At 45.6% G+C, this 26,878-nt stretch overlaps 2 protein-coding genes across 3 annotated transcripts in view; both read right to left on the bottom strand.

Annotated features, from left to right (window-relative positions):
* LOC135383531 (acidic mammalian chitinase-like) overlaps positions 1-26,878 on the bottom strand; it is an 87,242-nt gene that overhangs the window by 46,270 nt on the left and 14,094 nt on the right. The window lies entirely within an intron of this gene.
* Positions 18,084-21,993, bottom strand: LOC135383530 (uncharacterized). Its single transcript, XM_064612945.1, has 8 exons — positions 21,933-21,993; positions 21,541-21,591; positions 21,279-21,383; positions 20,497-20,535; positions 19,885-19,953; positions 19,740-19,802; positions 18,564-18,626; positions 18,084-18,466 (listed from the first exon to the last, which is right to left on the bottom strand). The coding sequence occupies exons 3-8, from the start codon at positions 21,381-21,383 to the stop codon at positions 18,335-18,337; spliced, it is 471 nt and encodes a 156-aa protein (XP_064469015.1). The 5' UTR covers positions 21,541-21,591; positions 21,933-21,993; the 3' UTR covers positions 18,084-18,334.

Raw genomic sequence — 26,878 nt, 5'->3', positions numbered from 1 at the left:
CCCCCAACCCTTTGAGTGATAAAATATGGGAGCTTGGTCACATAGATAGAGATATAAAGTCTCCCGGCTTTGAGGAAAAGAGTGAAAGCCGAGATGAAAACAGTGCATATTTTCTATGTCTTGGATACCTCCATCAAGGTTCGTAGTGTTTGTTAGAAGGAAAATTGTATGTTGGTCGATTTTATGATGGTTCAATGATAGATTATTTTCCTCTGTTGTTGTTTACATGTCGCCGCTTAGAGTGTTCCCCTGTTCTTCAGCATTAAGTCTCTGCTACATTGTAATATTTCTCCTTTTGATAGATTGATTAGCTATTATTTCTCTATGTGTTGGATGGTGCGCAGGTTTGGCTCTCTATTAATTGTAGCTGTTGATTGTGTTGTTTCTCATTATTTCCTTACGTCTACGGTGTTCACTTAATGAGAAATTAAAAGTTGTGTAATGTTGGAATTGCACTCGAAATGTTATGACAGATATTCACGCTATTGCAATGATGGTTCTCACGTGCAGGAGTATTAGACTTTTTATAATACAACTTGTAATTTGATTGTAATCATATTGATTAAGAATATCTTCTCTGTAGTGGTATCGATTTTATTTCCTCTTGTGTTCGTGTCGTTCGTGTTCCGTGGTATTCCATAACATCTATCGGCACCCGTCTTCAATAAATCATAGCAGGTATCACCAGAGCTGGTTTTTGGCTAGGAGCGTGCTATGTGGTGAAGTGCATTCGAATTATTTTCTTATGTCTGCGCTATTCACTTAATAAGAAACTGATTAATTAAATTTGTGTCATATTGGAATATTAAACTTAGCTTCGCTATATTGTGCTCGAAACTACTTACATCTATCAGGTTCTCACATCTCAGACTTTTTATAATAAAACTTGTAATTTTGATTGTAATCGTAATGATTAAGAACATCTTCTTTGATTAAATGTGCTATCCCTTCTGATTCATTGAAAACTTGTGTGTATGATTACAGTTAATAAAAAATATTGTGTTTGATCTGTGATACCTATTCAATGCTATTGCATCATGCCTGTAATAAGTATATTTGTTACGTGTATTGTATTGTGTTTCTTCTGCTTCAGGTTTTTTGGCTGGGTTTTTCTCCTCCACACAGAGTCACAGCATAATTCCTTGCACTATTGACTTTAATAAATATATTTGCACTTGTACTTTTGTGTATGCCTATCCTTTGCATGTAAACAGCCTACTGCACACCTGCTGTAGCTGAAGAAAAATAGCGATTCAAGTCGGCTCAGGCTGAAAAATGACGAAAGAAGTCGGCCCAGGTTGAAAAATGTGAGAGGGTAAACGCGCACGCAGCCCTCCGGTCACGCGCCGCCCTCCGGTAAGAGCCTCCACCCGAGCGCCGCCCGCCGGTCGCGGAAAAAAATACGTGAAAAAGGTCGGCCAAGGCGCAAAAATGTCAAAAGAAGTCGGCCCACGCTTAAAAATGAGAGAGGGTAAGCGCGCACGCAGTCCTCCCCCCGCCGATAAGCGCGCGGACAACCCTCCGCACACGCGCCGCGCGGGGAAAAAACGCACAGGGCTCAGGGGCAGGGCCCAGGGGTCCATGTTGTAGTTTCTCATTGTCGTAGTTTCTCAACAATCTATTACTACTCGCGTACACCTCCCGAGTGTTAAGAGATATTGTTGTGATATTTTTTGATGCTGTTGTATTATGCCTACAGGCCAGCTGTCAGAGAGCAAGTTATAGCGTGCAGGTGCAACGCTGTGTGCTATAAAATATGGCGAACATTCCCCCTCTCGCGCACTTTTGTCCTAATTAGACGCCTGATATCTCTGGCTATAGATGTCATTGATCTCAATACTTTGTATCTGCTCACTCAGCTTTTAATGCTCTTTCATATGATATATCTGTCCTGCATATACTTCCTAGCGGCATGTGCTGAAATAAACAAATGTTTAGGCATATTTCGAAATAAACATCGATTTTGCGCGTGTATTTCTCAAAAAGGTCCAACTTGATTTCGTATATACGAGGGGCGTTCAAGTGAAACCGGGACTTTCTGTCTCGTGGGTGTACAAATGGCTCCCGGTACTTGTTTTTCATCATTTTCACACGCGACAGGGCTCCGCGTTCACCACGTAGTGGTCCAAAGTTTGTGCATAACAGAAGACACGTGCTAGACAAGATGGCCGACAACGAGGTGAGCGCGCACATCGAACAGCGAATTGTCATGAAGTTTCTTGTCAATGAAGGCGTAAAGTCATCTGAAATTCACAGAAGCCTTCAGGCTCAGTATGGCCACGATACACTTAGCCGCAGCAAATCGTTTGAGTGGTGCAAACGGTTCCGAGACGGCCGTACGTCAGTGCAGGTCGATCCCGGCCCGGGCGGCTCAGAGCCCAGTGTCAGCGTTCCTGAGAACATCGAACTTGTGGAGCGCCTCATCCTCAAGGACCGACGGATAACATGTCTCGAACTGGCTCGAAAGACGGACCTTTCTGTGGGAACGTTGAATACTATCATTCATGAATACATCCAGTTTCGGAAAGCCGGGCCTCATCACCAAAGGAGTCCTTCTCCTACAGGACAATGCACGCCCGCATACCGCGCATCTCACGACACGCACCTTACAGGAACTTGGCTGGGAGTTGCTGCCACATCCCCCTTATAGTCCAGCCCACACCCCCAGCGATTTCCATCTCTTCGGGCCACTGAAGGCGTTCCTTGGGGGCCGCCACTTCAGCTGCGACGACGAGGTCAAGAATGCGGTCCGATCATGGCTGCTACACGTCGGTAAGGAATTCTACGCTGCTAGTATCTAAGCCCTCGTGAAACGCTGGGACAAGTGCATTAGTGCAGCTGGAGATTGCGTCGAAAAATAAAACTTATTTCTCGCCTGTAAGTTCATTTTACTTTTGCGAAACATGAAAAGTCCCGGTTTTACTTGAACACCCCTCATATTTTGCCAAGATATGGCCCGATGTTAGGCCTTTCATCTAACGCAAAAACTTCTTCTCCAAAGGCGATGCTGATTAGCGGTTAAAACGCGACCCACTGCGTACGAACGTGTCGGAGATACAGTCGACCCGCGTTTATCCGGACGACTTCGTTTCCTGTGAAAATGTCCGGATAGCGGGGGAACCGGATAAGTGAAACACGAAAACCAGAGTGATAAACGCGGGTCGACTGTATCTACAGCCAGAGCAAGAAGCGTCGAAATTTGAACAAAACTGCGCGACAGAGCATGTTCGCCGCTTTTTATGCGATACAGTTTTGCACCTGTGCGCCTAAATTTGCGCTCGGAGTGCTGGCAAGTAGGTATAATAAAGCAAAAAATTGCACTACGATATCTTTTAAAACTCAGGATGTACACACGTGCAAACACGGCAAAATTGCAACAATCGAATTCAGGGCTGCATTTCTCGATTTTTTGCACGGAAAGTATTCGAATGATTGATTTTATAAGTGTTGATCATCATCTGCGATGAGCGTCTAAATATATATAAAAAATCATGAAAATTCAGGAGGTCCATGGGACCTCCCTCTCTGAGCTAACGTGGAACCGGCCTACAATTATGTTCTGGCTAACCTTTTCAGTGACTTCCATCTTTCAACAGTCTAACTTAACTGGCAACGAGTTCCAACTTCTATCTCTGTTCCATATAACCTGTCTTAAGTGAATATTTGTGAAGTAAATGGTACATATGCGGGACTGGTGGTTATATACTTTCAATGTAACACTCTTTTTTTTTTTTTCATTGCTGGTGAAGTGATGCATTAACCAACCCATGTATCTTGTGACTATGATGCAATAAAGAACAACAACAACAACTTTATTTGCGGCCTTGGAGAGTGGGGAGTTTCATCGCAACAGGCGATACTCTACCCCAGTGCTTGGTGGAATGGGGGGAATAAAATAACGAGCCCCTTTACAATAACGATCGAAGTCCGATGGTGTCCAGAAATGTCAGAAGAGCTTTGAGCGCAGAGCGTTGCTGGGCTGGATTGGGCCAGGGACCAAGCAATTTCGGTAGGGAGAAAGGGCGAGAGTCCAGCTGACGAAGAGACTCGGAGAGTGTGATTCGGGAAGGTTCGTAGTGAGGGCAATGAAGAAGAATGTGCTCCAGATCCTCAAGAGCACGACAGTGGCAACAGGTGGGAGAATCAATTTGTCTCAAGCGGTAACGCCACTGAGCTGTAAAGGCCACATCGAGGCGCATGCGGTGGATTAATGCAGCATCCTGACGAGATGTGTTTCGTGGCATGCGGAAAGCGAGCATGGGATCAACTCTGTTCAACATAGAGGGGGGAAGAATGTCGGTTGTCCGTTGGCGGGAAGCCAGGGGTGTCACTAGACGTCGCAGAACTGAACGGCGGTCTCCTCTGAGCAGAACAATACGGGTCCGGTTCCGAGATGAGAGTGCTGCTTCTGCGGCGCTGTCGGCCTGCTCGTTCCCCACGACACCACAATGGGCTGGAACCCACTGGAGAACTAGCCTGTGGCCTGCGGCGTAGATAGTGTGGTAAGCCATTAACACGTCGGTGACTAGGGGTGCGGATGGGCCTCGTATGCCGGAAGTTTCAATTGCTTGAAGTGCAGATTTGGAGTCTGTAAAGACTGCCCATTCCCGGGGTGGAAAATCAGCGATGTGTTGTAGAAAGAAAAGGATGGCATAGAGTTCCGCAGCTGTGGAGGAGGTTGGATGTGAAAGGCGTCTTCCGTGCACGACGCCTTCGGATGGAATGACGAAGGCTGAGGCGGACTTGTTGTTTCGGGATGCGCCATCAGTATATGCTGCCGTAAACGTAGAAAACTTCTCGTCTACCAGAGCATGAAAATGGGCTCGGAGGACTTGAGGGGGGACCTGATCTCTTCTTTGCAGAAGGTTTGGGAGGCGTACAAACGTGGGCGGTACCGGGAGAGACCAGGGGGCTTCCGGCGGTATAGTGTCCTTAGTTATGAAGCCAGTGAGAGTCTGGCGTGTCCTCTGCGCTACTCGATAGAAGTCGCTTCCAGGGCGGTATCGAATTTTCCTGAGTAGCGGGTGGCGGGGAATGTGAGCACGCAAACGGAGTTTTCTACAATGACATATTGATTTTGTTTTGAAAAATCGCGCAAAATTAACTCTTGTTTGGGGGGTAGGAGGTACTCGTAAGTGTGCATTGGCTGCACCTCGGGAAATCCTTGGGGTACGATACAGGCGGCCGATAACGGACCATTAACATCCCCGTGTTGCGAATCGTATGCCGGACCGTGGTCGGTCGCCGCCGGCGCACCGACATTGGGTCGTGGCGCTGTGCTGCCTGAGATGTAAGGGTGTGCGTGCCACATCATGCCTCATCTTATAGTAACACAATGTTGGCAGTCATACGTTTGTCACACTATGTTAATACAGTTGTCATTCATTAGTAGTACAGGGATGCTGCGCTGAACATACTGTGCGTTATCGTTATTAATATTTGTTTTGTTTGTTTGTTTGTTTGTTTTCAAGTTGGCGCTCTTCAAATGTCAAGCGACGGCGCGTGGAAACCATTTCGTGAAATGCCCGGTGGTGGTGATGACGGAAGTGGTTGCCGTAGGCGGCCATGCTGAGGATGGCAACGTCACGGCTGTCGCGGGGGGGAGCGTCGTGTGTCCTAGGCCGACTTCAGAGGGAACTCTGCCGACAAATGCACAGGCCAGGATTTTAAAGGAATTGTAAAGTGAACTATAACCACAATGTTTCAGTTTATAATCAAGTAGAACTCGGCTGTGTGATCACACACACACACACAGGTCATCACCTCTCAGTTCTTCATACTTCTTGCACCAGGCTAGTTCCATCTCAAATCGAACAATCCGGTACACTTGATGTTTCGAATGAACGGGAAAAAAATATATGTTGAATCCATCGGTGAGTTAGGAGAAATAAACGCTTTCGGAATTCTCTGCGCTGCGCGGTTCGGGAAATAGGAGAGGAGGAAAAAACTGCCTCTCAGAAGACGATGTCGTCGTACGCAGGTTTGAGCGTTCCCCACAAGGCTATTTCTTGTCGCATCGTGGTAATTTCTTGATCTGGTTTTAGACAACGCAGGGCACAATAGGCTCCTGGATTGGCAGTGCTGTGTTGGTTTTTGTTTGTCTGGAAAAAAATATTAAAGTTGACTCAAAGCACCGAAAAGCACCATATTCACTGCAACTTTGCGGGCGATGTAAAACACAGATAAGATTGAGCTTGATGCCGTTTAGTTTGTCATTCATGGGGCTATCGAATTATATGTAATTTGTTACTCTACTCTGTCAGTAACGTGAGCGGTACTACTTTAAGTAGTACCGTACCACCGAAAAATGACCAATTTCGGAAGCCTTTATCTAAAAACCCCGACCAAAAACTTGCCTCGAAAACTTTATATGTTGTAGGTGGTCCCTTAGACTATGCACAGAAGAAAAATCAAAATTCGGACTTGATCGGTGGACGCACTGTGGATTTTTTGCCACTCGTACACGCGGAGCGCATTCAAGCGGTGGCACGGTGTCCCGCGTGGTCAAAACTAAAGGTGTGCGCCGCCGCGTCGAGTAGACGCCGCGACCACTTTTATGCGGACCGCCGCCGCCGCCGAGCACTAACAGTCGGCCAGTGGGTCAAAAACCGTCAAAAACTGCGTCTGCGCACCCATGTCTGTGCATTTGTGTCCGTGCTCGTGCGTTACTGTGTAATGTGTACGGATCATGGGCGTTTCCAGGATTTTTCCAAGGGGAAGCGGCAAAGTGCTTCGTGGATGGGGACAAAGCGTGCATTCCCCTCACTTCTTTTCCTGGGGACGGATGTTGCAGGCTGTGCGGGTGGTCAGCGGTTTATATTGTGGTATTTGAGAAAAGTCGTGGCGACCTATAACTAAACAGTGCACAATTTTCAGAAGTGACCTTGAAACTGCAGGGAGGGTGGCACGACTCGGCTTGCCTCGTCTCAGTACGCCTATGGTACGGATACACGGTTTATAACGCTTTGAAAAGTAGGGCGATGACAAGTCCGCTGTTACTGTTACAGGTTAACGCTTCATTAGAAGAGAACGCTTCATTCGCTAGGGAAGTTTGTTAGCTTAGCTCAATTGGTAAGATCCTTGGACTAGTAATCCAGAAGATGTGGGTTTGAGTCCTACGGCTGGCTAACCTTTTCAGTGACTTCCTTCTTTCATTGTTCTTAGGCACTTGAGGCGTTCTGTGTTCTTGTCCCTTATTCTGTGTTCCAGCCTCAGAACATCAATTGCCATCATAGGACCTGTGACTTTATGCCCAACAACAACAATTATATTCTGACAATGAAGTGGGGAAGTTTTCCACTGTAGGAGTGGAACACTACCCCATTGCTAGGGTGTCTAATATGAGTGATGACAACGATGATGTGAGACGGCGGTGATGATCGGAGCGGCGATGGCGATCCTGATCGTGATGGTGGGAATGTCCAAAAGCGCCGTAGGGGTCACAATGAGCTCTTCAGGCCACAAAAAACGGTGAGATATGCTCAAAATACGCACTACAAAGTTCTCGCTTCATGAAACGTGATGCCAAGAGTATGGCACAAAAGTCTGTTGTATACCATGGACCTCTTTGTGCAGCAAAATAATGAACAGAAACGGATCATAGCATGTCAAACGTACATTTTCTAGTGGAGCCAACTCTGAACTATATGACATTACCGTACGAAAGCCTTTTATAATTTTCAAATTTGAAAGACATCCTGTTGTCGGAGAATACAGTCTTGTATCGAGAAAATGTGCGTTCTACGTCGCAAGACGTTATCCTTGAAATGGGCTAATTTATCTGCGCTGTATGGAGACAGAGCTTGTTCTTTGCCTTCAAGAATGGCGTCCACGGACTGCAACAGTTTCAGTCCCTTATTTTCGTCAAGCACAGCTTCAAGCTTTGCTTTAACAGCAGATGCACATACACCCCTTGTAAGAAATCCTGCACGTCCCGAACGACGTCAAAAGCCTCCACGAGAGTCAAGTTTGCAGACTCCAAGTCTGTGATGGAAGCGGGAAAGAATGACAAATTAGCCTCAATAGCTGCTAAGCTATTTTTCTCGCTAATGCTTGTGGTGTCTTCTTTTTTGAGCTGGCTGACCACTTGACACACGATTTCAAAATTTGCGGCATAATATTTTGCGATTCAGGTGTCCCACCAGGTCACCACAGGCTGAGGAGGCAAAACCACATCTGGTGTCAAATCCCTGAGCAGCTACGCGCGCATGAGTCTCTTTATAAACATTTTCATCATGTTCGACAGGAGGTCATCAACATTTTGGAAACAGGCACGCAGTTCCTCTGCAACTGTGTAGCGCATAAGCTGCGCAGGTGACGTGAACAACTTTTGGATGTATGACACGATGAGCGGCACCAGTCTCCAAGGAGCTGCGTCCGTAGCAAAAAGCAGTACGTCATTTGCATCCACATACTCGTTGAGCACCTGAACAACTATCTACGAAGACCTGTGCCAATGTCGGATGATTGACTTTTGGAAGCTCCTCGACTTCCAGTAGGTAGCTCTTCTCACATGTGTCCAGCCCAGGTATTGCGACGCCAACAGAGTCTATGCAGCGTCCTGAAGCGTCTGTTATTCCGTCTATAGATATCCACACTTTCCGTGGCTTGAGATTCTCAAGGATGTTTTTAGGGTAGCCTGATAGCAACGATGCGGGTAGCCTTTTCGTATTGTCGATTGGAGAGGGATTTTCCGGCCTGTGTACTTCTCAAGAAATACCCGTAGCTCAGCATTTTCCAGCTTGCAAAAGGAAATATTTACAGCACAGAATGACCTACAAAAGTCCATCGCAAAATCAGAACAATTGGACGTAGAAGGTGCACTCTGGTCCATAAGTTGGCACATGCAACCTGACTTTCGTTAACTGGCCTCTTGGTACGCTCCAAGGTCCCTTGTGAAAAAGTGCGCTCTTCAATCATAGGTCGTCATGATTTCCTTTGACATCATAATAGGAACCTCTAAACACCCTCACAGTCCGCAACGTCCGCCTCCAGAAAAAGAGGTGGTAGGTGGCGGGGAGTTGCACAGGTGCCCCCCTGGAAGCACTCCCCCCCACCCGGGAAATCCTGGGAACGCCCATGGGCTCAAACCCAAAGAACAGAACTATTCCGTCTTCTACGTGCGCGCGTCCAACCTTTCTGGGAAGGACCAGAAAGTGTGAATGGGAAACGGAGACGCGCTGCAGCGTCCGGCCCCCGAAGTGGTGTCATAATGTCGCTTGTGCTTGTCGCTTGTGCAATTCAGTGTTACAGCTCAGAAGCAAGCAGCGCGCTGCAGTTAAAAAAGCGTTGTGGCGATGAGTTAGCAGCTTTGCACCACCTGCGGACTGTTTGAAACCAGAGGCGCTCCGGGTTACTACGACACAGCCATGTGTGTCCATAAGTTCTCCTAGAAAAGTGAGTGTGTCAGAGAAGTAGTAATAGTAGGGATAGAAACTTTGGCAACGTTAAACGCCGGCCCACATCATCATACATCAAGTCATACACAAAGAGTACAAGTGAAAATATATTTATTAAAGCCAATATTGTATTAAAGTCAATATTGTAGGATACTTGTATGCAAACCGTCCACCACACAGCTGTTGTACCGGAAAAAAATTATGAAGGAAGTTGGCCTAAGGTGAAAATCGCGAATGAAGTCGGTCCAGGGTGAAAAAATGTGAATGAATTTGGCCCAGGTGTTGCCAGTGTGCATGCCCCTACTTGCGTGTATACTGCCTACAACACTGCTGTTGTAGCGAAAAAACTTATGAATGAAGTCGGCCCTGGTGAAAAATACAAAAAAGGTCACGCGCAGCCCCCGGCTCGCTGGTAGGCACTCGGACAGCCCCGTCACCTGCGTGTCCATACTTGCATGTAAACCACTCACGCACCACCTGAAAAAATTGCGAACGAAGTCGGCCAAGGTGTTATCAGTGTGCATGCCTCTACTTGCACGTAAGCCACTCACACGCCACCTGAAAAACATTGCGAACGAAGTCGGCCCAGGCGAAAAAATCGTGAATGAAGCCGGCCGGGGTGTGACGGGATCGTCGCTTGTTAGGGCTGCCGGTGCGCATGTCCCTACTTGCATGTAAACCGCCTACCACACGGCTGTTGTAGCGAAAAAACTTATGAACGAAGTCGGCCCAGATGGCAAAAATCGCCAAAGAAGTTGGCCTGGAGTGAAAAATGCCCAACGATAAGGGCACGCCCAGCCCTTCGGCCCGCTGGTAAGCACACGGACGGCCCCTCACTCGCGCACCACCCACGTATTGGTTAAAAATATCTTCTTTGATTAAAATGTGCTACCCCATTTTAGTTCTGATTAATTGAGAACTTGTGTGATTACCATTAATAAAAAATATTGTGTATGATGTGTGATACCCCTTCAATGTTATAGCATCATACCTGTAATAAGTATAACATTTGTTATGTGTATCGTATTGTGTTTCTTCTGCTTCAGGTTTTTTGGGCTGGGTTTTTCACCTTCACACTGAGTCACAACATACTTTCCTACACTATTGACTTTAATAAATATATTTTCACTTGTACTTTTTGTGTATGACTCCTCTTTGCATGTCTATGCATGTTATAAGCGCGCGGACAACCCTCGTCACACGCGCCGCGCGGGAAAAAATACGCGAACGGACCAGACGCGACGGTGGCTCTGCCCTGGCAGGAGCACTGGCGTTTAACGTTGCCGTAGTTTCTATCCCTACTATTACTACTCAGAGATAAACCACGCAGGATACCCGGGAAGGCACACCAGAGCAAAAAATGTGCAGTAGAAATATATAATTATGGACGAAGACATGCAGATATATGCTGTCATATGAACTTCTACGAATTCGGCAAAAATATGCAAATATATGCATAACGAAACAAATTTTTTCTTTCTGTCCGTGATTTGAACCGTGTGGGAAACATCGGGGCACTCGCAGAGACACTTACAAAAAATATGCATTTGCATAAAGTCCCGGGCCCTGGTAATTACTAACCTGTCTCAAATGCGTTACGTTGTACTTCAAAAACACGTGATGTCTGTTCGCCAATCTGGGGCCGACTTAAACTTTGTTCTTTGCGAACGTTGAGGGTCGCCACCTTTCAGTTTCTAAAAGTGCTCCAAATTAATTAGTTGCTTGTTCCACCTCAAATCGAACAATCCTTGCTGTCTCGAATAGAGGGGAAAAAATAGATGTTGAATCCATCGGTGAGTTAGGAGAAATAAACGCTTTCGGAATTCTCTGCGCTGCGCTGTTCGGGAAATAGGAGAGGAGGAAAAAAACTGCCTCTCAGAAGACGATGTCGTCGCGCGCAGGTTTGAGCGTTCTCCACAAGGCTATTTCTGGTCGCATCGTAGTAATTTCTTGATCTGGCTTTAGACCACCCAAAGCACAATAGGCTCATCGGTTGGCAGTGATGTGTCAGTTTTTGTTTGTCTGCAAAAAATATCAAAGTTGACTCAAAGCGCCGAAAAGCACCATATTCACTGCAACTTTGCGGGCGATGTAAAAAACGCATAAGATTGAGCTTTATGCCGTTTAATTTGTCATTTATGGGGCTATCGAATTATATATAATTTGCTACTCTACTCTGTCAAGAACGTGACTGGTACTTCTTTAAGCAGTACCATACCACCGAAAAATGACCAATTTCGGAAGCCTTTATCTAAAAACCCCCACCAAAAACTTGCCTCGAAAAGTTTATATGTTGTAGGTAGTCCCTTAGACTATGCACAGAAGAAAAATCAAAATTCGGACTTGATTGGTAGGCGCACTGTGAATTTTTTGCCACCCCTATACGTCGAGCGCATTCATGCAGTGGCACCGTGTCCCGCGTGTTGCGAAATCGAATTTTCCAAAGGGACTTTCAACTTCTGTCTTTACATGAAAGTAATTGCTACAGTTTGAAGCCGTTCTGAGCGTTTATGTTCATAACAGTGTTGTAATCGCTGAGTGCAGATTGTGGAGCAACCAGATGTGCTAGCAATTGTAGGATGTCACACATCCATTGCAAGTGCTGGGAGCCCGTGAAGAACAAAATGCGTTTACATCTTTGTAAGAGCTACATCTGTTCAGGGTGATTATAAACAAGCATATTTACTGTACACATTATGGCAGAAGAGACGCAGTGACTTCCAGCATTCTTTAAAACATTCCTTTCCCACGGCTCCATGACCCCGGACGGCGGAAATCGCACAGAGGAAAGTGTCGTTGTGTAGAGTCTTACGCACACATTTAAGGCTAATTCATGGGGCCTTTTGTGAACCTTGCTGAAACAGCGTGACTGGCGCCGCTGTCCAATATGTTCATCGGTTCGACATGCTGCGACCATGGGAAGGTCCGAGTCGGATTAACTCCCGGAAGACACCTTGCGCAAAGTTTCGCATCATCCTCGACTACAGAAGTGCTCGGATTGCCCTTATACAGAGTATGTGAAGACATCTGCATTACTGTACTGTGTCGTCCTGGCATCACACCTACCTCAATGGCCTCTTCGTTGTACAACGCTGACCGTGTGTATTGCGCTGACTGCCACCTCATACACAGGAAAAAAGTGTTTCGGATAAAGAACTTTCGCTTTGCTTCTGAGATCGGCTTAGCGGCCATAAAGAATGTGGTTCCAGCGGATCAAACTGAAGGCGTAACAGACATGGACTAGCTGTGCAGAAGCTGCTTCAAGTACTTCACAGCAAAGGTGGCTGAATCACAGCAAGCAGCAATGTCGCTCATGTTTGAAGGATGCTCACGGGGTGAGCCGTTTGTGCACCAGCCCGACGTGGTCGAGGAAACCACTGAGTATATATCATCTGAAGCCATTAACGTCACGCCGCTGAAGTGAAGAAGGAAGTCGGTGGAGGCAGATACACAGCGGAAACACTCCCAAATACGTGAAGAAATGGGCAGAAAGACAGGCCGTAAACTGCATGGAGACCGGTTTCAATGTTGCCTTGCCAGGAACATCCAGGCGTAACTGCCAGGATTGCATCGAGTTAGCATGTAACGTGAGAAGAGCCTATCAAGAAAATCTGACAAGAACCTGCCATCAAAAGTAACATTAAGGAGAGTGGCTCCTACAACAGCCTAAAGCAGTCCATGACGCGAGCACTCTCATCCACCCGGGATGCTCTGCATAACTTACGTCTTCTTCGCTGTCAAGTTGTTTTTATTGTGTACTGTAAATATGCTTCGATATGATCACCGTCAACAAATATACCTCTTATAAAGACGGAAAGTATTCTAAATCATTTTGTTCTTCACGAGCTCCCAGCCACAGGGGTGCCCTGTCGTATCCCTTCCCATTGAAAAGAGCGTGCAACCCTGCGCAAAGAACTGTGGGACGGTTCAGGCCTGACGTTTACGGAAACGTCATCACTCACATGATCAGTAAAATGGCGGCGCACATGATCGCCGGTGAACACGTTTGTAAACAATGTCACTTTTGCTTCTGTGATTGGATTCAAAAGCATGTTTTGATCGTACTGACAAGTTTGATCGAATGCAGCAACAGTTAAACATGATCCTCATGGATGTGGCCTCATAGTACACGGTGAAGTGTTGCGTATAGCGGCTAATTCCTTCGCAATATTTCCGCGGTACCGGCTGCCCGTTGATAAATAAACCTTGTTGTGAATGTATGTCATCTTTGTGTTTTACCTAAACTGAATGTGAAGTGTCCACAAAAAGAAAAAAAAAAAACGTCCCCTACCTCAGTCCCCTACCTCAGTTGGGCAGCCGCAGTAGTTTATCGCTTTACCGGGTTTTACCATGACATGGTGTTCCTGAAACCTTGGTTAGGAAGTTTGAGAGACAAGTTGGTAGTCCAGTAGTTACTAAATGAAGTGTTTACTGACGCAGGTTAAAGGAACAGTGCTGGGGAGACCCAGAACAAAAAGCAGCAACAAACTATTTACATGAGCCAACGTTTGCTCTTGACATACACTATGTGAAGTTTGTATTGTATCACTATATACAAGGCAACATGACCCAAGGGCAAGTGGGTGAAATATTTACAAACTATAAAACAATGAAAGGATGCTCTATATAATATATACATTACTGTAGTAGAACAGAGTGTGTTACAGCAGTAACCTGTGAAGTGGTCTTAACCATAGATCGAGAAAGTGCCCGTCATAAATAACTCGTTACAAATTCAGTTACCCCGTGAAAAATATAACAGTTAATAATTATGTTCTTCAGCCTGAAATGTAACTTGCAGTTACTGAGTTACTTACACTTACCTTACTTCGAACAAAAAATAGGTAAATAGTATTTGGTAATAGTGTTAGGTAATTAGCAGCGCGTGTGAGCAGTTGAGCTAGACCTTGAGTTACCTGCGGAGAAGTACAATACGACTAGGTCGTTTTCATTTATGTCCAACAATAGACCTCTCCCTTTTTGTAAACAAATGACGTCATAGTGTTCGACACCGCTACAAATTTGGTAAAGTTGAACTACACTCGAAGCTAGAGGTGAACAAGGTCAACCCCGAAAGCCTCCGTCTTGATGATATTATGATGGTCCCAGAAAGGGATGCGACCTTCTGTCCTATTTTTCTTCCAGTAGGAGGCAGCAAACAAGTTCCCATTCGTGGAACCCAGCCCTCCCCTTCCGATTTGTCTCTGTCTACCAACATTATGATGACGTTTCTCTGGTAGGGGTCCATTCGAACGCTTTGCATCTTGCTCCCTGTGGGCACACAACGGGCCAGCTTCATTTCAATGGCAGCAGTTCTTACTCCCTGAATAGAATACTGTCATTGATTGAGCATCACAAAATGGTAAAAAATGGCATAAATGAACCGGAGGGAAAGCAAGAAAATATGTGGACGTGAGTGAAAAGTGAATTAAAAGTAACTTGGTACTTAACTTAAGTTACTCTGGCAAAGTTACCTAAAAAAGAAACGAGTTCCTCTGAAAGTTACCACGGCACAAAAGTACCGAGTTAAGTTACAAGTTGCCAAAAAAAAGGAACTTTGTTACGGTAACGAGTTACCTCGAACTCTGGTCTTAACCGTGATACTGAGTACCGGCTCAATGCAATGCTTCTTGCAACAAACAAAACACTTCAATTACTCCCCCTTAAACTGGGTTAACTTTGTGAAAAGCTGCCTGCAGCGCTGTCTATGCAAGTCAGCAGTGGCTTGCCTGCTTGCATGATGTAATCGTACCTCGAGGTATTTTTGTGCTATACTCTTCACGATGTGATAGTAATGATTTTCCAGTGGACCCTGATCAAGCATATGTTGTTGCCGGAGTGATTGAAACACTTGACTTTCAAAAAGGGGTTCAAGCACACGAGGAAGCAGTTCACGCAACACTATGCTCGACGGCTGTCCCTTCTCATTTAGCGCCCCACGGAGAACTCTTTCTGATTTTCGACAAACGGCAATAACGTCTTGTGACGGAAAGACAGCTTCACCTTGCAGTCTTCGTAGTATCAAAGAGTGATATGGCCTTGGATCTGACATGGTTAGCGTTGGGACACATGTCTCACATTTCAGGTACCCTTGTAGGTAACGTGCAATATACCCTGCGATGTACACTACCACCCTCTCTCCAAAAACTGAGGGTTCACGTGAATCTGGGAAGTAGTCATAGTCCCGCAGGTCAGCCGGCACGACGTGGTCCTCTGTTGTCATGTTTCTTCTAATCGATGTTACATTAATGATGTCTTCTGATCGAGATGTATAGCTGCTGGCATGAAGAATTGCAATGTTTTCTAGTGGAAGGCAATTTCCCATTCCTGTTTCTTGTACTTCATTTTGGATGAGCAGTTTCTTGAATCCAGCTGCCAATTGTCGTGCTGTTGGGTTGTTATTCCATCCCCCCTGAGCTCGAAGTGTGCCAAAGAAGAGTTCCAAGTGATCTTGGCTGATCCTATGTGTGGGTAGGTACGTTATGGCACCCTTGGAAATCAGGTGCTCATAAACTTCCAAGGAGCTCTGGCAACAAACAAGGAATCCCAAGAATCCAGTTTTCCTGTTGCATTTTAGGAGAGCAGGGCCGGATATGCTTGTTCTAAGTGAAGTGATGTACGCTGCCGCGCAGTTGAAGAGGTCACGAACATTTTCTATGTTTTCTGGACATAGGGGCTTCTTCCAATTCTTCTGTATCATGCTGCGGGAGTTTAGCACATCAAAAATGTCGTTTACCATCCTAAGGAACTTCTCAGTGGCTTCCGAGTCACTGAACTCTGGAAGGAGGAGACTGCGGCATTCAGCTAGTGCATCAGCTACAGATGTGCTCATTACTTGGGCGGCCAGGTTAACCTTCATAGGCTGCCGCTGCCAGTTGATGTGTGCCACCCGCAGCCTATTTCCTGCATGCAGGCCTTCCCTCGCTTGCAGCAAATGCAGCTTCTCTATATATGCCCATGAGATAGTGTCTCCTTCATTATCTACAAAGGTTTCCTTGTGGGACAGGGCATTGCGGATTAGTTTTAGCATATGACATGCGTCCAAAAATGCACTTATTGGCTCACCAGTCTCAGGGTGGGGAAAGCTTGTCTTGAGGCCCTTTTCGTAGTCAAAGGAGCAACCTAAGTTGCGAAGCATGGCAACGTTTGACGATGCCCCATCACAAGTGATTGACACGATGGTTGCACCTGCTTCATGTAAAAGTGATAATGCCTCGCGCACAAGGTGTGTCTTCTGCTCACCAGATATGCCATCAACTAAGAAATAGCCGATTGGCAGCTTCCACTTTTCCGTGATGGAAACAATCATCACAACAAATGCTTCTTTGGCTATTGCTGTATCATCGGTGGAGTCAGGCCCGAGGCTGACATAGCCGTATGTCCTCCTTCCATCCCACTCGACATGTTTCCTTATTGCCATTTCATCAACCATGAGGCTGCACACTGTAACTCTGCCTTTGCTGTTTTCATAAGCTGTCTTCATTCGGAGTGCTGTGAGGGCTTCTTTTGAGAATCCTGGTTCGCCATCGATTGATTGATACCACTTCTTTATTGTCCGTGGATGTGGCAGGCAGGTGTCGAAAGTGCTACGCACATATTTATAAGCACGAGGGGAATAAAAGTGGAGTGTCAAGGCAAAGGCACGTAACTCTGGGCTGTACTGACGTGGCACGGGTTTTCCCTTCTGTTTTGCTGTTTGTCGTTTGAGGATGTCTTTGTGGGCTCCAGCTATGTTTTCTAAGCAGTCTGCATTTTCTTGCAGTAGTATGTTCTTGGACCTCAAGTCTTTTATTACACCTTCGAGGTGTGCCACTTTTTGCTTTATGCGTCGCTGTGCCTGCTGGAGAGCCTTTATCCTCTTTTTGCTGGCAGTGTGCAGCGATGCCACTCGTTTCACCTCCTTTTTCAAAAACGCCTTAACAGGTGTGTCCTCAGTAGCATGGCTGTCCTGGACAGTGAGCATGCAGTCGTCTTGTTAGACGTAAATTCATAACACACACATTGAAATTTACCAGCTTCTCGCAATAAAAAATAAGTATGCATCATTTAACTTATGATTTTATATATTCTACAGTGAAATTATCGTGCAAAAATGCAGGTTGCACGGTACATAATTATGCCAATCAATATTAGGTACCTCATTGTAAGTTTAATCAAAGGACCTTCAGAGAAATGTCTCAGCTTTCTTTACCGCTACGTTGTTGCAGTTCACATCCCCCCTGCCTTTGTGTGAAGGGTCAGCTGCGAGTGTTTCCACCTGACTTTCAGTTTATAGGAACAGGCATGATTCATGATTGATTTGTACCATGCACATGATTAGAAGCAAACGAGATGCACTAACAGCTTGCGAGGGCTACGTAGATGGACAAGCTGGAGTGCTCTTCCTCTATGCCTCCCAATCCTACTTCCTAGAATAAATGACACACACATGCAAATCAACAAAGAATAAATCAATGTAAGTATTTTATTTCATCATTGAGTGTACATCATAAATGCAATTCATTTTTCTCATGCTGTTAGTAAAAATCAGTCAAATCACAGATCTAAATCAATACATGCCATCAAGATGTCATGTTAGGAATTAGAAGATACATGCAAACACATTTGATGGAATAGAAAGAGGCTGGTTTATAGCGCGTAGTACGCTCCAAGTAGGCTACGTAGATGCAGCCTGTACAAAATGTCAGCCGCCATCATACCCTCGTGATGAAAGATTTTTCTTCTAAAACGTAAAGGGCACAATAAACCCTTTAGTGTTCAGGGTACATCTTGCTCTCCCTTTCTCTTTTATTGTGTGCAATATGTTGTATTTAACTGCACTTAGTTATTAATTTCGAGGTAGTGGCCATGTCTCAAGACAGATTGGTATATCCTCCAATGACAAGAAGAACTATATGGTTTGAATGTATCCCCAACTGTAGTGGCACAGAGAGATTCTATGTTACTGTTGATATAAGCATGCCGCACATTCCCTCTGTGGTCTGAGATGAAACAGTAGCCCTCCTGATAGTTCTTACCAATATAATCCCTCTGGTAGGGGTCACAGGAGTGGAGGTGCTCGCAGTATCCTATGTGTCCGATAGAAAAGTAAAATGCATGTATATACCATGACTGCACTTAAATGTATAGCATGCTTTCAACTGTTTTGCTTTTGGTAGTCCTCACCAGTGAAATCCTTCTGCTAGATGTGGCAGCAGCATAGGGAGCATAGGTGATGGCACTGGTTTCCTGTATACACAAAGGAAAGGAAAAGATGGAGATCACCCTCAGCTATAGCTAAATGTACTGTAGAATTGTAAAAGCAGGTGTACACCAATAAAGAAGACAAAGCATAAAAACGTTAGCATTCACAAAGCATCACTACTGTGTTTCCATACTTATAACCCCTTCATAGCAACAGTGTGGGCGAGTTAGTACATACTGGACACAAAATACACTGCAGAGACCGGACATGACTAGTCAAATGAGACGGATGATTCAAATTCACAATAGAGGTGGTAACAGTGTGCCTTCCATTACCCTCCTTTCCCAAGAGACCCAGTATGTCAACCGCAAAATTGTTTTCATTCCTTCCCAATAAACCACAGTTGTTAGTCAGAGCTTCATTTGTCTACTCACGTCCTGTCTCTGCGCTGTTTTTTGTGCCAGTTTATACCTAGGGAGTGACTTTTTCGGGTTCAATGCCTTTCTCAGATTCGGGGGGTAAAAATCAGGCGATAATTGTGCCTTTGTTATACATATATATAATTATATGTATAAATATATATAATTGTGCCGGGTGTTATCGGGTGTTTTTGTTTCTCCTCTTGTCTATTGAGTCCTTTCCTAATCTCTCTTTTTGTGTTTTTTTGCGGGATCGTGACCTTCCAGTGGTAATCCTCGACGGCATAGACAGTGTTGACACACATGGGTGTATTGCTGGGAGCGTAAGTGACCCATTCTTAAATGTGTTACACGTGGCGACCTTTGTTTGTCTTCAGTGGAAACGTCACCTGAGGATTCCATAGTGACTGGAGATCAGAAAGAAATCGGGTTTAACCCGAATTGGTCGTGCATCAGTTCGGGGGGAATAACCGGGCAGAATCGGTTTTAACCCAAAAAAGTCACTCCCTATTTATACCCCTTCTTCATTTCTCTTTCACATTAACATGTCTCGGACACTTGATAGCCTTATGGACATAATTATGTTTCGGCCGAGCTTACTGATTTGACCCAGGTATAAAAATAACCTTGGGTCATGTGTACCAATATGTAAATTTCCAAGCACAAATCAACAGGCCGGTCCAAAACATTCAAAACAGGTTTGCATTGAGCAGGAATTCTGACAGTTGACATTCTCACCAGTGAGGTATTTAAGCTTGAACAAGAAGCTTGAGGTGATGCATGTCCAGCTCGGACATATCCCTGCAAAATTTGATGAATGCAGTACTGTAGCACAGTTAACTCTGTGCAAGCATATGGAGAACCAGAGAAAGCAAGTACTCACTAATACGTCCTCATCTTCGAGCTCTGTAAATGGGTTGTGCAACGAGTCACAGTCAAAGCCCGTGCTTTCCTGCAGCCAAAGTAAATCACATATAATACAGGTTTGATGGTTTTAAGAAAGCATAAAAAAAAAAACGATTGTTCAGACCAATTAGATGCCGTTAGATGCCGATGTTAGAAATTATGGTGCTCTGTGCATATGACTAATATTTTGCATAGCTGAAAAGGCAGCAATTTATCTGTATAATGTAAAAACCCCGAGACTAAGGAACACGAAGGGACAGACACAACACCCTTCGTGTTCCCTAGTCTCGGGTTTTTTACATTATGCATCATCTTCACCAGCTCGCGTGCTTCCTAGCCATTTTTTCATAATTTATCTGTGCCCTGTTGTGACCCCGTCAGATGAAAAGTACTGATAACCAAGCAGAACGTGCACAGTGACGTGCTTTGTTTCAGCACAATATAAGAAACAACATCGAGTCGTCTCACTTTGTGTTTGCTGGTTGACATGTTGAGTCACTCAGTTATTTTGATATCAGTTGTTTAACAGGAACCACACATTTTAGTGCAGCATGATTTAGCATCATAAAGCAAAATGTACTATACTTACATCACTCATCTCTGCACAGGAGCTGGACAATAAGTCTTGCTGTCAGGATAGAAATTTCAATGTGAGCTGACTTGTGGAACTCACAGCAGAGTAAACTAAACTGTCTAAACTCTGAGGTAATAAGATGCATAAATAAATTAGCAATACGCTATGCAAGTAGGTCTCTGCGCACGAGAGGGGAAATGTTTGGAAGACGACATGACAAAGTGAGTATCCTCTCCGAAGGCAACAATAGAGGACCACATGTGGACATGTAGTAAAATTATGACACTATATGGTGAAAGACGAAGCCACCTGGTACACAGTGTAATTGATGGCCCTCTTATTTTCGAAAAGGGTGGGGAAATTAGGATGGCTCCACCGGCACGAGGAGAAAGGGGCAACCTAAGGGGCTGCGCAGATAGCTCACACGCTTGCATAGCATACAATGGCATACAAGTTGATGTGTAGAGACTACACTCCTTCACACAGTAAGATACATTATGCGTACTGATTGTAGCAATAGTAGACAATGGATAGCAATGGTGGATAAGTTTTTTAGACTCTGTGTTAGTACTGCAAAGCAACTGTGGCTATGTGTGGTGTACTGAGATGGATAGATGGAGCGAAAGAGAACAGCACGAGGGAGTGGTAGAAAGGCTCTGCATCCTGTGTCGAATTCACAGGGGAAATGTTGCATGATGTAGCAATAATTGTCCAAATAAAAAATCATATACATGTTTGAGGACTTCAAGTTCTGTAGCTCACAGCACCCTGAGTGTGTACACGAAAGGGCCACTCACTTCATGTTCTCCCTCACAGGTTTCCTCTAGAGCGAGTTCCTCCTGTGTTCTGGCTGGAGCTGGGAGTTGCTCCTGTGCTCCACCAGGAGCTGTGACTAGTTCCATCTAGGAAACAACCAGTATGCCATACAGCAATTGCCACGACATAGCAGAAAAATACAGAATATAAACCTAAACGTATGAAGCACAAACACTGTGCAAGGAAATGCTGTGAACACTGCGTATCATGCCCTGAGAGTGTGAACACGAAAGTGACACTCACTTCATGCTCTGCTTCACGTGCTGCCTCAGGTGCTGTTGAAAGCTGTGCTACCTGGAACATAACCGACATTATATGTGTGCCATAGGTAATGAAATATTGCTAGGGATTGGCAGAAAAATGTAGATCACAAGTCCATATCTCATGTGCTGCACTTTCTCGTCATGTTACTTAATTGAAAATTTCAATAAGGTTACTGCGCATGACCAAAACAAAAAGTATGTTCTCTGATAGCATTACTTACAGAATTTGCTATTCAAGTTTTTTCTTTCCTTTCTTTTATTTTTGTCGACATTAACGCTCACTGATTCATAACAGGTTGTCACAATTTCTTGTACCGTTCAAACAATATTATACGCACTTTGGAGTACGGGAACGAGAGCACTCAAACGCACCTGCAGCTCAGGAGCAGACACAGAAGGATGAGCGATGGGCACCGCACCAGGTCTTAATCGAATCCGTGCTATCGATGTCCTGTCCATGTCACGGTTCTGAAAGTGCTTGGAGCACACTACACTGTGTTTGCTGGGTGTCCATCCAGTTCTCCCAATGGCCTCAACCCAAGCTTCTCGAAGCGTAGGATCTCGTGGGAAACTGTAATCAATAAATAGAAGTAAAGTCAACTGTCGTACGATGTGCGACAAACGCATATACTTACCAGTGAAATGTTACGCCCGAGGCTTTTGTTGCCTCGCCGGACCGGTGCTGACAGCCCATGTAGCAACAACGTCCCATATTTATTATTGTAAAGTGTTATTCACAACTTTAAATACCTAAAAGCCGCACAACGACACCAGACTAACACCACATAGTTGCGTTTGGCAAGTTGCCACCGATTGCCACACAGCATAGAAACCACGCCAATTTGTTTTCGTCGCCTTCCGTGCGCGCCGTACCGTCTGCTAGTGACGTCAGGCCTGGACAAGATGGCGGTTTTGCAAGGAGCGACCGCTTGGGGGTGGTTACAAGGTCTGGGACTTCTGGCACCCCTGTGGTTTTGACACATTCGCCGCCTAAGCGGGATTAACGGATTGTAGTGTGAACATGGCAAGCTGAGCGGCATCTCCGCCGCTCGTGTCTTCCGCGGCGTTCACCGATGTAGTGTGACAGTAGCACAATGAAAGTTCAAGTACTGGGTGTGCGTAGAAAAGGTATTCCCACAATACTTTACATGCGCATACGTTCACTTTTATCGGCGCACAAACCCTGTCGTGCTGGTGGCTGGCAGGCTTTCACATTCATTCAGAGCACAGGTATACTGCAACTATCTTGGTCGCTTGGTAATGCTTGACAATAAAACGTATTTATTTCTGAAAGATCGCCTACAGATACGTGCGGCTGCTTCGCGCGGAGAACGGAGCGGAAAGGAGGAGCCCGGTTTCCGCCGCTCACCAAAAGTCATTTCATCTTGCAGATCCACATGCAATGTTCTCATGATTGTGTGAGATTGTTTTGTTGGATGTCCTCTCCGTATTTTTTCCGGTGACGAATGTCATCTCTTACTGCAGCTTGAGCGCCGTGCCGTAAGGAGGCCTTGTTTGTTCACAATAGACGATATGCAAAACCCAGCGCCATCGCGTAGCACTCACGGGAACCTACCGGAATTCCGCCATGTTTGAGGCGCCCAACTCAGCTGTAGCCATACAGAAAGCTGTCGTAAAACAGTTTTATCGTGTGTTGAGCCTCATAGATGCGCTATTCCACTATGTTATTTGCGTGGTGAGGGAAAGGGTTCAAAAGGAAATGCAAATCAAGTAAGAATGCTTGAAAAGCCTGTATTGCTGATTGTGTCGAAAGCAGACAGCGGGGCGATCACAGATTGCACCAAGACGGTGAGCGCGTTAACCTAGCGCAACGCTGTTTTGTTATCACATCCCAGCATAAATTTAGACACTTTAGTACATATGATCTGAGAACTACAGCTAGTGCACTCTATAAGGCAGAAGCATTTGGTACAAACTAAGCGCTTCGTACGACTGCAGTTGACATGAAAACCGCTGTGATGTTCACTGTTGCGCACTGGTATGAAATGTGATTTGTCTCAGCTCGGTGAATCTGAGTTCATGTTTGAGTATCCCAGACAACTGTCACGTTAGGTTGCACGGGATTCATGTGACCTTTACCAGACAGTAGTCTGCCTCACATATTCGCCTCAGACACGGCACTCACACTGTTTGAATCGTTTAGCGTGAGGACACTTCATACTTGGACTAGCACGTCACATACCGTTACTATCCACACATACCCTAAGACAGAAATGGCTGCCAGTCTAGCCATCAAGAGAAAGGACGAGTTCAGTGTTGAGAGAGCAAAGGTGTGTTCACGGCACTTCAAAAAGGCTGTTGTCCCACACGTGCCGAGTGGAAGATAGATGCTCTAAGACTTATTCGCGGTGCCATTAACCTCCACACTCAAAAAGCAGAAGTCTAAGAGGAAACCACCTGAACGCGTAGTAGTCATGGGAGAAGTATCGGTACTATACATCGATACAAGAAACGGCCGATAGTTTTACGATAATTCACCATCGATAGTTGCCGTTTTGTTCGAAATGTTACTGCTGTACACAGTACACTAATAGTTCTCAAATGTGCTGTACCAAACTGTCTAAATATATCCTGAGGTAGGATGACAGAGTAGTGCAATGGCAGCAGAGCAATGACCGCGCTCCGGCAATGCTTTCAATGCGGTAAGAAATGCAGGTATTTGAAGCACTCCCACCTAGTTTGCATAGCCTTTTAAACGCCTCCTCTCACCACGTGAATAACATGGTGGAACAACACACGCGAGACTAGAACGCGAGAATAGAACTGATGCACGAGAGTCGTGTGTATCGCTCGGGGCGCGGCGGCGCCTCAAACATGGCGAAAATCTGGAGATTTCCCTGCGCGCTACAAGAGGGCGCTGAATTTTGCATACTGTCTATGGAGAGTTTTAGTGTACGTATCGTACGCAATCGCCTTTGCGCGCGCAAGGGATAGCGTCAGTGGTTCTGCGCACGCGCAAGACACAAGCAGAGCTTTGCGCATTGCGCAGAGACACTACGTCACCCCTGACGTTCGCAAAGGCGATAACGCACGATGCACTAAAACTCTCCCTTTTGCGTGCGTGTGCCAGGGTTCGTGCTTTGCTAGGAATTTGAGGCATGGACGTGACGAAACGCTTCGAATGTATTAGTTATTTCAGTTTATTTGTCGAGAGAGAGCAGTTATTGTTTGTGTTTGAAGATAAATTGAGTGCATGGTGATTTGAGCATTGAGTTGGAGGAATACGCCACCTTGTTTTCAAAATAGAACAACAACAGCAACAACAACTTCATTTCAAGATGGGGAATCTAAAAATGGAAAATAGAATGAAAATAGAAGATGTGATTGTTTGCATCAGAAATTTGAGTTTCAAAGCTATCTTGACACCACCATGACGTCCATATGATACGTAAATAGGAGTCGATCTCCATATAGTTACGAATGTGGTTGAATAAGTAACCCTAAATGATTTTTTTTTTTACGAAGAGTGAAAATTAATATTCTGGGAAACTCTGCGTCATTTTGCTACGTAATCCCCCTGTTTGGGAGGATAAAGTTGGATGTATTGGGGGATGTAAGTGCGCCATCGTTTTCGAATCATCTGTATCACAGCAGAGAAGCCTTTTGGGTGGAAGCTCCAGCCATTCATGCACCCCTTCTTTCACATATTCGTCAGACGCAAACTTACGGCTGCCACGGTCCTACTGGAGGCGGCCGAGATACGGTAGCCCGACGACTTCAAGTCAGACCGGGGTATGTGGCAGGAAATCAAATCGAAGGTCGCAAATGCTTGAAGCAGCCATACTTGTTGTATGAGGGCGGCATTGTCTTGTTGGACAAAAATTTAAAAAACAAACGTGCAGAGCAGTCCACGGCATTTTGCTCTTATAGGGTTTCAGGTGTGTCGCTAGCAAACCACTATGTTTTCGCGTTCACTGTATTTCCGCTAGTCTTATAATACTCAACCCTTGTCATCCCAAAAGAGTGCCGCAAGAAGACCTTCCCCGCACTCTACGAACGTGTCGTTCGGGAGCAAGAGCACGTGGTATGTGACGGAACGGAACGCTAGCCATGAGAATTTGGTATTCCCTGCGCTCCAAACGCGTCGCCCATAAATGGCGCTGTCGCTCACGGGAACGACAGCCTCGACCCTGTCGTTATTGTGCGTCATACTGTCGTTAAGCGGAGCGAGAGCTGTCAAGACGGCTGCAAGTTACTTCGCGTGGCTCCTGTCAATACCACCACGATTGGCGCCGGTGTTTAGATCGGGCGACAAAGCGTTTGTATCAAATTGAAACTTCTTTATTGAAACTGCTTCACGACGGAGGTAATTCCTCACTATCATACATGTCCAGATTATCAGTACAATTCACTTGTCAACTGTCCTGACAGCTCCTTCACTGGGAATTTAATATCGCGACTAATTCTGCCCCCGGATTCTAATTGTGTGTAGGTCGTCAGCAAAATGTCCGTGAATAAATCGCGGTGCTCTATCACGAATTACAACACAACTTAATATTATTCGTGCGTTGAGCGAGAAGCGCGAGACTACTTCTCTATCGTCAACGCGTCGTCGTCGTCGTCTGCTTCCAAAATAGGGGCATTCCACGTGATTCTGCTCCTGCTACACTATTGGCTGACAGCGCGGCGTCTCGTTCCCAGACGTCTTAACCTCTAACGACAGTCAACAAACCAAGCGCACTGTCGTTAAAAGCGACGTGGGAATGCCAAAACTGGCAGGTGTCGCTCCCGGTGCTCGTTATCGCCTTCTACCGATACTCCTCTATCGACACCGTCGCTGGCGCTAGACAGCGCCTCGGAATAGGGCCCCTGTGCTTGCTCTTTTCGTCTCTATTGCGGCGCCTTGCTATTTCGTCTGGTTCAAAGTAATGCACATTGCCATTGTCACGGGTAATAGGCGAGCAAAAAAAAGACGACGACGCTCACCTGTGCGGGGAGCGTTCTGTCTCTGTAGTGCTCTCCTGTCAATAAACAGACTGAGTCCCCTCTGCTTCACTTAACATTTGGTGGAGGACCTCCAGATTCCATTAGAGCCTGCTCCGGTTGGGATTTTCAATGAGTAAGACGTCACTGGACTTGAGATCTGACCCTCTGAGACACTGCGAATGATACGCTGAGCGCAGTTCTGCCAGGTAGTCCTTGCGCCATCGGATCCATCATCACTAGTTACTATGCGACTAAGAAATTCCTCGCTTTCCTCCTCTCCTTCCTCTTCCAGCGCTGTGTACACGTCGACACGGCATTTCTCCGTTACATGTGTAAAGCAGCTGGGAACTTCTTTCTGGGCTTCTTTCGAG

This window comes from Ornithodoros turicata, chromosome 2 (genome assembly GCF_037126465.1).
Source record: "Ornithodoros turicata isolate Travis chromosome 2, ASM3712646v1, whole genome shotgun sequence".
In the NCBI taxonomy this organism is placed as follows: Eukaryota; Metazoa; Arthropoda; class Arachnida; order Ixodida; family Argasidae; genus Ornithodoros; species Ornithodoros turicata.
Note: the sequence above shows the minus strand (reverse complement) of the source record. Positions and strands in the feature narration are given on the sequence as shown.

Excerpts from the sequence above, each read along its gene's own strand:
- LOC135383530 (XM_064612945.1), bottom strand. The coding sequence starts at position 21,383 with ATGGAACTAGTCACAGCTCCTGGTGGAGCACAGGAGCAACTCCCAGCT. Across the intron at positions 20,536-21,278 it reads CCTGTGAGGGAGAACATGAA|CAAGACTTATTGTCCAGCTC; the intron begins GTGAGTGGCCCT and ends CTATCCTGACAG. Across the intron at positions 19,954-20,496 it reads CCTGTGCAGAGATGAGTGAT|GAAAGCACGGGCTTTGACTG; the intron begins GTAAGTATAGTA and ends CTTTGGCTGCAG.